A 12,099-nucleotide genomic window follows, 5' to 3' on the forward strand; every position below is an offset into this window, starting at 1 on the left:
CAGATATTATGATTAAAAAACTATGAAACTCATATTAGTTAGCATCCCCACTTCCCTTTAAATTCCCTGGTCTCCCTCTCCCTTCCCAGATAACAAATGTTTTATGTTTCAGGTACCTATCAGAAAGAAGGTGATCAGGTAAATTATGATTCTTCCAAGTACAACTATAGAAAGAGTAGAACTAGAAAGGTCATTTTACATAATTTTATAGATGAGAAAAAGCATTTGAATTTTATAAGGGGGTTTTAGTCATTGTGAAATGCATGAGGAAGAGATTTTTTGTGAAGAGGTCCTTCACATCATACCGAATTAGGAACCATGTACTACATCACACATTAAGTTTAATCTCAATGAAAAGTAAGATTGAACATTTTGGTCAGGTCAGTTCATTGGGGCAAGTCAGTTGAAACCTGGAAGTAATGATTTTGTTCCTTTTAGAATTATTTTAAATGACATTAAACTCAATTTTTAAAAACTAGTCTCTGATTTGATATTATATTAGAGATATAGTTCTGATGCCAATAACATCTCAATATGCTGCCCTCCCATAGGATGAATATGATGGGTGCCATACTCCTATCATTCAAATTGTATAGCAATTAAATTAAGCTACTTTTTCAAAGAGAAAACTTAAAGGAAAATGCAAGAATATCTCTTCCTCTTCATTTATGCCTTCATTTTCTTTATCTTAAATACTAATGTTAAAATAAATACTGTTTTCTAGAGCCACAATTTTCAAAGGAGCAAGAGCTGTTTGCCAGCATTAACACCACTCGAGTGAGGTTGAACCTCATTGGTTGGAATGATGGTGGTTGTCCAATCACTTCTTTTATTCTGGAGTATAGGCCATTTGGGACGACAATCTGGACAACAGCTCAGCGAACATCACTTTCCAAGTCATACATTTTGTATGATTTACAAGAGGCTACCTGGTATGAGCTGCAAATGAGGGTGTGCAACAGTGCTGGTTGTGCAGAGAAACAGGCCAAATTTGCTACACTGAACTATGATGGCAGTAAGCATCCTATTTTATATCTGTACCTTTATATTTCAGTTTAAGAGTCTAGAACATATATTGATTGTCAGTCTCTAACAAGTGTCATAATTACCATTGGGTTTTGATGTCACTCTTTAAGTCCTTTGCTGATTTCTTCTTGAGCTCACTTTGGCCCTCTATATACTTAAAGGAAAGAGTCTACTATCATGACATAAAGCTTAAAGGCTAAGAGCTGACAAATCTCTTTTGGGTGATAACTTTATTAATGCTGAGAGATTCTTATTAAGGGGTCTTATGTAAACAATTGCTAATGATGATAGCTCACGTCCCCCCAATTCTTTTGCTGTGACATGTGAGCAATAGCTTTCTTTAAAAAAAAAAAAAGAATACTTTCCATTACATTAACATGTATACAAAAAGGATATTCATTGTAGTGGATATATACATATTATAGCCTAGGTAGAAGTAGGATTCTGGTAAAATATAAATTCACTTTATCTGCAGTTTAAAAAGAGAACAAAACAATAATCATATCATTTGGGATCAGTAGAAAATAGATGATCATATTAAAACATAAATGACTTTCCTTTTATCATTTTTACAATAATAGATAATTTGGTGACATTTGAATTAGTGAAATAAATTGTTATCAAGATGTACATAGTTTTAAATACCACATAGCACTGATTATATTTGTTAGAAAACTTTAAAAACATACAACTAACAGAATGTTTTCTATGTTGATTCTTCTAAGATTGTTTTTAACAATATAAGATATAGTAGTTGATATACCAAAGAAAATGTATAATAGTTTTACTGTTGTGTCATTAATAGTGGCCTGTTATTAGGCCTAGTAACTTAGCAGTAGTGTTAGGAACACCACCTCAATGTTTTGCACTGTACCAAATACCAGAATAGTTATTAATTGAGTCAGTGTAATTCATAATGTTTTTCTTCCACTGATTGGATGAATTTGATATCTTTATTACTTTGTGAAAAGTTTAAACAGCCAAACCTTCTATAATACAATAGATTATGTAAAATGATAGTTACTTTCTTCATTATAGATGTTACAATCCCAATATCATGATGTCACAATACCAAATACTCATATCTAAGCACATGTATATAAATATTTTTGTTATTCTAATGTCACCATCCCAAATATTCAAAATATCTAAGTTATGTGGAATGAAAAGCATTCAAAATATAGGAACCTAGTGAAAGATGGCAAAAATCATATCAGAACAAGATTGGATGAATATCATCCTTGTTGTTCTGTCTGCTACTGGAGTTGTACTGAAGATGCTTTCAGTGAGCCTACAGAGAAATATCTTTTATTCAGCTACAAAATCAATTGTTTTATCTGTGGGAGAATAGTAAGAAGAATATTAAGTATGAAAAAGCAACCTTTTCAAAGACAATTTCTATCTGAATACCAAAAAAAGATGAGAAGGTAATTAACAGTAATAACAAAAAGCCTTCAAAAAAGACAATAATCTTACTGATACTCTTCAAATATAAAATATAATACTTTTATTTCTTACTTTCCCCTAAATGTGATTATTTTGAAAATTCAGTCCAATGTCACATGAATGCATTGCACATTGAAGCCACCAATTTTTCTTGACCCTAAGGGTTTAAGAACCTCTTTAACAAAAGAGTCCTACTAGTCCTAATAGAGAATTTCTGATTTCCCCATGCATTATTTAAGTATGCCTCCTTCTGTTCTTAGCTGTGATCCATATCCCTAGAAATACTTCCATAAACATTCTGCCATTGATGTTCTTCTCTGACTAATATGGACTATTGTGCATGCTTTTCATCTTACTTTTTATTGTACTGTTACTACTGCCTCTACCTTTAGGCTCTCCCCTTCCCATAAGAATGTTTTAAAGGCAAAAAGCAAACTTAAAGTTGGTTTTTGTTTTGTAGTTCATTGAATGGTCTTTGTTGTTGTGTTGTTGTTCAGTCATTTCAGTTTTGTCTGGCTCTTCATGACCCCATTAGGGGTTTCCTTGGGAAAGATATTGGGATGGTTTGCCATTTCCTTCTCCACCTCATTTTACAAATGAGGAAACTGAGGCAAACAAGGTTAAGCAACTTGCCCAGAGTCACACAGCTAGTAAGTTTCTGAGACTGGATTCGAACTCAGGTCTTCCTGACTCCAGGCCCAGCGCAATATCCATTGCATCACCTAGATGCCCCCATTGAGTGGTCTTCGTCATGAAAAAAAATTGAAAATTTTCACAGTTATTAAATAGTGTTACTTAGATATTAACTGTTCAAAAATAAATTTCTGGTGAAATCTTACACATTTTGATTTTAAGTGGTCTCTTATTCATAAATTATTCACTCTTATTAATCATACTCTGCTGTCACTGTCTTCTATGATAATCAAAACAGCGTATAGCATTTAAATATGCTTACCTATGACTTGGAGATATCAAATAATCATCTTTTAGAAATATGTGTTAGTTACATATGTGTATATATATGGGGGGGGAGTGGCTTCAGCATCAAGAAGGCATGGGTTCAAATCCTGTCTCTAACACATTCTGGCTATGTGGCCTTAAGCAAGTCATTTAACATCATAGTGTTCTAGGCAGTTCTCTAAGACTTTAAGTTGTAGAAAAGATGTTGACCTGTATTATTAAAGAGAATTTATTGATACGATAGTTCTCTATACCAATGAAATCAGAGGTCTCTCTCACACAAATTATAACTGTTCCATATTATTGATTCTGATCCACAGTGTTCTTCTTAAGGAAATTTTGCTATAAATTTATCTAGTATTGCAGATGTTAACCATAAATACATTCTATGAATTGAAGTTTGTTCTATGAAACATATATTGTTGTTCAGTCATTTTCAGTCATGTGTGACTCTTCCTGACCCCCTTTGGGGTTTTCTTGGCAACGATACTGGAGTGGTTTGCCATTTCCTTCTCTAACTTATTTAACAGTTGAGGAAATTGAGGCAAATGGGGTTAAGTGACTTGCCCAGAGTCACACAGGTAGAAGTATCTGAGACCAGATTTGAACTCAGGAAAAGATGAGTGTTCCTGTCTTCAGTCCCAGCACTCTATCCACTGCACCACATAGAGTATACATTTTAGTAAACTTAGGAGCAGCAAAATTTATGTTTCCATTTCAATTTGAAGTTATATAGAGGAAAAAAGGATTTTGCTGAAATATAATAAATAATGTAGAGTGCCCCTAAAGTCTAAGAGCAGTTTTAAGTTATTAAAACTTCGTATAATAGATGATAGCAAGCAATATTTATCATGTATATTTGACCAATTTTGCACTTCATGGGGGCAAGAATCATTTAAAATTCATAAAATCATATGTCCAGGACTGGGAGGAACTTCAGAGGTCATCTAGTACAACCCTTTTATTTTAGAGATGAGGAAACTGAGACTTAGAAAGGTCATGTGGCTTTTCCAGGTATTTAGAGAAAAAGCATCAGAGAAAAATTTGAACCAAGGTCCCAACTTCAGAGCTAATAACGCCCTGCTTCTTTCATTGATTTATTTCTTCTGCCATGTCCTTAGCTAAAAGTTTTTATGTCTTTTTATGATTTTCCCTTGTTGCATTTACAGTTTTTTTTCCTATCTCTGCAAGCACATATTAACAGAGTTCTTATACATTTTTATGAGATGCCGTTTCAACAAAAAACACTTTCAAGGCAGGGAAAAAAAAAACTCTTTCCCTCAATTGCTTTACTAATATTAAACCAAACATTAAGGACATATTTCTTCTGTAAGAAATTAAGATACAGAGTATTAGCAAAGCATTTTTCATGAAATTGCAAAAATATAGGACTCCATAAAAGCAAAAGGTTTCTTTTATCTCAGCACCCATGGGCAGTAAAATTATTTTCTACAACAAGGGTTGTAATAACTAATTCACAGTTCACATTGCTTACTTGTTTTTCTTTATGATTCTAATCAATCCACATTTTACATTTCAGGTTAATAACAACTAGAAATATGGAAGTGGCTTTGAAATACTATATGATTACTTTTGAAGAGTTAATTGATAGCCCGTAAAAATAAGGCATTAAAAAGGTCAATTTTTTTCTACTTTTGCTGAAATAGAGATTGAATGCTCAAATCATGAAAATTGGTTTCAAGGGCTTTTTTCCCCCTACAGGCAGATATTCATGTCAAAATCCCCCTCCAAACTATCTTCCTACTCACTGTATTGTTCTTTTTTTGACTATGCTATTTTTGGAACAGGCTATCAATTGTACAGTTGGAAACAGTCTAAAAAACTTTGAATTCCAATCAATTCTTTGCCATTCACATATGTACCCTTAGCTTTAAGTAGGATATTGCCCAGTAATATCTTGCTAAGTGAAATCCATTTAACAAAAATGCTGTTGATCTATTACAGAGATTCAAATTTGGTGCACTAAAGGATGAGCTAAAAAGTAAATAGTACTATATTAGGAGGGAGGAATAGGTTTAGTAAATTAATTCATCATGTGCCCAATAACTAATTTTATAAGACATGCCAGGTACCAGTGTTTTTTTTCAATAACTTATTATTCCTAAAGACTAAATCATTTTCTATTCCTAGTAATCTAACTTCATAAACCTATTTTCAGGCACAATTCCTCCACTTATTAAGTCAGTTGTCCAAAATGAGGAGGGGCTGGCAACCAATGAAGGGTTAAAGATGCTAGTGACCATTTCCTGCATTTTGGTTGGAGTCTTGCTATTATTTGTGCTACTGTTGATTGTACGGAGGAGGAGAAGAGAGCAGAGATTGAAGAGGTTGAGAGGTAAGAGAATTCAACCCTTCACTCCCATATATCATCTAGTATATTTCCACTGGCCCTTGATATCAAAATGTAATATGAAATTACAATGAGATAAAAAAATCATTTAAAACTGAATCAGTTATATCTATTCATCCCCACTGCCACCACTTCAACAAATGAAGAAGCATTATTTAAGCACCTACTATGTGTTAGGAACTCTGTGTCTGGGATACAAATACAATACATGAAACAATTCCTGCTTCCAAGGAGCTTACCTTAAGAGGGAGACAACAAGAACATATACAACTATGTACAGAATAAAGAAAATAACCACAAATGTAGGCAAAATTGGGGAAATTAGGAAAGGTGTCTTGAAGATAGTACTTGAATTGTATCTTGAAGGAAGAGAAGTACTCTACAAAGTGGAGGTATGGAAGAAGTGCATTTCCCCATGCGTTATTTAAGTCTGCCTCCTTTTGTTCTTAGCTGTGATCCATATTCCTAGAAATACATCTGTAAAAATTCTGCCATTGATGTTTCTTCTCTGACTAATATGGACTATTGTGCATGCTTTTCATTTTATTTTTTTATTCTACTCTGTTAGTACTGGCTCTACTTTTAGGCTCTCCCCTTCCTATAAGAACGTTTTAAAGGCAACCACTGAAAAGGCATGAAGACAGGAAATGAAGTGTCAAGTATGAAGAATAGAAAGGACAGTTAGGCTGGAACACAGAGTGAGGGAGGGAGAGTCCAAAGAGACTGGAAAGAGCTGAGGCTAAACTATAAAAATCTTTAAAAGCTAAACAGAGGAGCTTATATTTGATTCTAGAGGCAATGAAGAACCACTACTAAAGTTTATTGAGTAGATGTGTGACTTGATCCAATCTAACTTTAAGGAAAATTAAGTTGGCAACAGTGTGTAGGGCGTATCAAAGTGGAGAATGATAATGCAGAGAGAGCAATTAGGAGGATGTAATAATAATCCAGGTGAAAGGTGATGAGAAATTAAACTAATATGGTAGGGGTATGAATAGCGAAAATAAATCAGATTAAAAAGATGTGGTAGAAAGGGAAAGATTTGATGACTGATTAAATAGGTGAGATGAAAGAGAGAGAGACGTTGAGGATAATACCAAGTTATAAACCTGGGAGATTAGAAGAATGTTGCTACTTAAGACAAAAATAGGAAAGTGTGTAATAGGGATGGATTTAAGAGAAAGACAATCAGTTTTGTTTTGAACACCTATCAAATTTTCTCTGAAAATAATTTTTTTATACATTGCTACTGATGAGATTTGAAAGTAATATTTTATTTGTGAAGATATTTTACAGAAATGAGATAAAAATATACTTTCCTAAGTTAAATATTTTAGTTGAAGCTCTACATAATGTTTCCCCTGAAAAAAAAAAATGAGAGGGAATAATACAGATGCCAGGTCCTTCAGAATTGCGAGATTACTTTGCAATTACGTATTGAATTTATTATATATTTTAAAAGTAAAGCAAGTTCTACATAATGGAGCTCTATAGTTGCTTGAACAATACACTCCTCTTCCATCATGTATTCAGAAATGTTCATTTTTTACATAAATTCAAAAGAAAGTAAAACATAAATGAAAATAAAGCAAAACAAAAACCCAATCTTCTTTCTGTACTCAATTTAATTATCTTTACATTAACCAATTACCTTAGCGATACACTTGAATTTACCATAGATAAATCCTTAATGAAGTCTGTACATCCAAAGGAATCTACTACTGGAAGTCCTAGAGGGATACTCTTATATCACAATTTTACCTAGAACATAATCGCATAGACTAGGCTTCAGTCCCAGTCTGTGTAGCCTGCATTCATTTCAAGGAGCTATGTCCAGTAAGTTTTGAAGTATCTACCCAGGAAAGAAATAGTTTGGCAAAATTAAGCAACATTTATAGTGAATCTGACAATATTCAATTCTGTCCATTATATAACCAATGATCTAATAGTACATTGCCTGCAAAGAAGAACGAGGTTCACTTTTTTTAACTTCACTCAGGCCATGCCTAGCCATTTTTAGTACAGGGGACTTTGTTTCAATTTTTGGTCACGTATATATTTTTTCTTATTCAGCTTATATTACTCTGCATCAGCCCATAAAAGTCTTCTTGTGTTAGTTGTTCAATGCAATAGAGTAATATGCCATAATCATTTAGCCATTTCCTGTTGATAGACAACTACTTTATTTCTAATTCTTTGGTAATACAAAAAGTATAACCAAGAACATTGAGCATTTGAGGACTTTTTCATTCTGATTGACTAATTAGAACAAATTGCATGGATAATTTAGTCACTTTTTTTTAGCATAATTCCAAGTTTCTTTCCAGAATGGTTGGACTAATTCATATCTCTACTAACAAAGGTATGCAAACAGAGTGTCTACTAACAGAGTGTGCCTTCATTCCCAAAGCAAGTCCAAATATTGACTGTCTTTATGTCATCTTTCTCAATTTGCTTTATGAAAGAGAGAAGTATAATTAGTAGGAAGACAAAACCCAGTAATTTACTTTATAAAAAATACTCATGTAAAAAGAATGATACAAAAAGAATAAAAATAACATGTTAAAAAAAGTTTATTGTGCATTGGGAGATTCAAAAAAAAGATGTTATTTACAACAATAATTCATGCTAAAAATCATTAAAAAAATCTATTTAAAGATACATTTAAAACCAAAATTAAGTAGTAACTCAAGGATGCCCACTGTCTACTTTTATTTGACATTGCTCTAGAAAGCCTAGCAGGAGCAATGAAACTAGAGAAAGATAGGTACAAATGTTAGCAAAGAAAGACAAATGTCATTCCTATTTTCTGACACCATGGAAAAAAAAGAAGAAACTTAGAAAGCCCTAAAAAATCAGCAAAGAAACTGATTAGACAGTTAATAGTTTAATTAAAGTAGCAGGATATAAATAAATTCAGGAAAAGGCCTATAGAATAAAAACAAAGGAGGAAAGAGTAGAAAGAGAAATATCATTTAAAATAACAACAAAATGTATACTATCTGGCAGTGACCCTGCTAATATTTGCCATATTCAAAACATATAAATACAATTATAAAATGATCTTTAAATTTAAAAAATGACAAATAATTCAAGGGCTATCATTGCTCATGGATTGTAAGTGTGCTACTTCAATTCATTTACAGATTTGGGATTATATGACCCTAATTACCAGGGGAATAATATAAACAAAGTAATATTAATATTTATTAGAGCTAAAGAAAATAATAACATAATTTTTTTAAAAAAACAAAAGGTGTGAAAATTAAAGGGAAACAATGAAAATGTAGGATTAAAGAGGGAATAACACTTCTACAAATCTAATTATATCATAAAACAGTTTTGATCAAAACTATTTTATGCTGGTTAAAAATAGAAAAGTAGATTAGTGGACTGGACTAAATGAACAAGTATCAGAACAATAGACTTCAATGACCTAATAATGCACTTGAAAATATAAGCTATTTGGAAAAGTACTTTTTATTTGTCAAGAACTGGAGAAAAATGGAAAATATTTAAGCAAAGATTAGGTTTAGACCAACACCAAATATTTTATCCTATGTACCAGATCAAGAGAGGAGTTTGAAAAAATAAAATAATTTTGATTATATGAGCCTGAAACACTTGGCATGAATAAAATTAATGCAATAAGGATAAGAAGGGAAACTTCATTAAGAAAAAAAAATCTTGTGTATCAAAAATCTTTGATGAGAGTTTAATGTCGAAGACATAAACAAAACTAATGCAAAATTATAAGTTCAAAAATCATTCTCCAAAGAATAAGTGATCAAAGGATGTGAACAAACAGTTCTCAGAAGAATAAAAACCATTGGCAGTCATATGACTGCTCCAAATCACTATTAATAACAGAAATTTACAGCAACACAGCTCTACAACAAGAGGAACAAAATGACACATGAGGAAATAGTCAATGCTGTAGATGCCTCAGAAAAATGGACATACCAATAATCTGTTGGTGAAGCTATAAATTATTCCATCATTTTAGAAAGCAGCTTGGAAACTATAATAAAAAAATAAAGCAGGAGAAGGACTTCTGTAGAAAGGGGGCCTTGAGGTGAGTATCAAATAAAGCCAAAGAAAATTAGAGGTAGAGGTAAGAAGAGAAAGGATTCTAGACTTGCATTGAGAAATAGTGTAACTATAAAAGGAATAGCAAGTAAGACATGTAATTGAACTTAGAGTCAAGTTTGAGAATAGCAAGAAAATAGAAAAAAGACAGGTTGTGCAGGGCTTTCAATGACAAACAGATGAATTTATATTTGATTCTAAAAGTAATGAAGCTACTTCAATTAGAGTTTTTTGAGTAGGCAGTGATGTATTTAAACCTGAGCTTTAGGAAAATCACTTTGGCACCTGAGTGGAACATGGATTAGTGGTCAAGAGTACCAATAATATAATATTTATGCTCTGTAAATATAAAAATAATCCAGTCATGCATGAGGTAACATGGGCCTACACAAAAGTCATGGATTTGTGAGTGAAGAGAAAGAGACTTATTCAGGACATGTTGTAAAGATAAAACAAAAAAAAAAGTTGGCTAACATAGTGGATATGTGGTGGGTTTTTGAGTGAGAACTTGAAATTAGTACCAAGTTTAGTTTAGTTTAAGTCTGAGTGACTGAGAGGATGGCATGGAAGGAAAATGTTATTATCTTTGGAGGAGAGGGATAATGAGATTTAATTTGTACCGTACTTGTTGAATTTGAGATGCCTACAGAATACATAGCATAAGATGTCAAGAAGAAAGAAAATGATGCAGGACTTGATCTAAGAAGAGAGACTAGGGCTATACATATGGATCTGGGGAACATCTGCATCATGATAATGATTGAATCCATGTAACTGAAGAATTCACCAAGTAGACAGGAGAGTGGGAGAAGAGGGACCAGGATAAAACCTTGGGGTCTCCCCCGGTTGCAGTTAGTGGGCATAACATGGATGAAGATCCTGTAAATACTGAGATACGGTGTTCAGACAGACAGGAGGAGAATCAAAAGAAGACAGTGACATGGAAACCTATATTGCAGAGGGTATCCAAGAAGAGATAATGATCAACAATATCAATGACTGCAGAAAGGTCAAGAAGGATGAGCACTGAGAAAATGCCATTAAATTTGCCACACAAGAGGTCTTTGTTAACTTTGGAGAGAGCAATTTCAGGTGAATAATGAAATTGGAAGCCAACTTGCAGAATATTCAGAAGGGAGTAAGAAGAGAGTAAGTGAAAGTACCTAGTGTAGATGACTTTCTCAAAGTGTTTAGTTAATAAGTGGAGAAGAGTTACATAGACCCTAGGATCACAATTCCAAATATGCTGAAAGAGTAAGTAGAAATAGTACCAAAGAGAACAAAGTGGGAAAAAGTTAGACTGGAGCAAGGATACATAGAGGAGACATAATTGATCATTGAATGATCAATTAAAAGGTATCTAAACCTTTTGAAAACCAAAACAAGGTGACTGAGAAAACTAATGCTCTTTCCCAGCACTACAACACCCTTATGTGTTATCTATACTAATTTCACATACAGTAATTTCACAGTTAACTGAAAGATATGCAGAACATAAAATCTCATTATGCTTATTGTTTGTTGATTATGATAAAAAAAATTTGATTTATTAGACCAAAATTCTTCCTTACATGTTCTTTTTGAACATGGTGTCTCTCATCCATTGATCAAAATCATTCAAGACTGATACAACAGCACCTATTTAGTGATGTGCTGATTATAAGCATCAGGAACAATTTCAAACAGAGATGAATGCTTGACAATGCTATTCATCAGTGTGATGAAGGGGGTCCAGAAAAGAGTCCAGGCTGAAGAAATACTTCTAGTAGATGGTGAGGTCTTCTGGGTGCTCCTTTGTGTGGATGACATTGTGCTTTTTGCATCAAGCCCAAGGACATTACAGAGTCTGCTGGAAAAGATCTGTAATCACTTAGAGAAGTTTGACCTGACCTTCCACACAGATAAGACCAAGTGGAGGAAGAATATCTGTTCTCCAGATTATAGCATGTATTTGGATGGATGGTATATAAAGCTATCAAGTATGACTGGGTCAGAGGGTACAAATAAACAATGAGATGGGGCCACAGGAGGAACAGAATGAGCTTGATTGCCTTCAGAGAATTACAATGCTTCTTTTATGATCACAAATTTCCCATGGAAGTAAAAACCCATGTTTTAGTACCAACATCCCACCAGTGTTGCTACATGGCTGTGAGACTTGGATTACAACAGTGTCCGAAAAAATCAAAAGTATATATCACACTGAG

The 12,099-nt window shown here is 33.2% G+C and overlaps 1 protein-coding gene across 1 annotated transcript in view; it reads left to right on the forward strand.

Moving 5' to 3' along the window:
- The window catches only part of DSCAM (DS cell adhesion molecule), a 778,395-nt gene that overhangs the window by 716,047 nt on the left and 50,249 nt on the right, over positions 1 to 12,099 (forward strand). Inside the window, exons 26-27 of the mRNA XM_027843631.1 lie at positions 725 to 1,015; positions 5,612 to 5,788. Coding sequence (XP_027699432.1) covers positions 725 to 1,015; positions 5,612 to 5,788 — 468 coding nt within the window. The remainder of the gene's footprint in view (positions 1 to 724; positions 1,016 to 5,611; positions 5,789 to 12,099) is intronic.

This window comes from Vombatus ursinus, unplaced genomic scaffold (genome assembly GCF_900497805.2).
Source record: "Vombatus ursinus unplaced genomic scaffold, bare-nosed wombat genome assembly UNPS02014924.1, whole genome shotgun sequence".
Lineage (NCBI taxonomy): Eukaryota > Metazoa > Chordata > Mammalia > Diprotodontia > Vombatidae > Vombatus > Vombatus ursinus.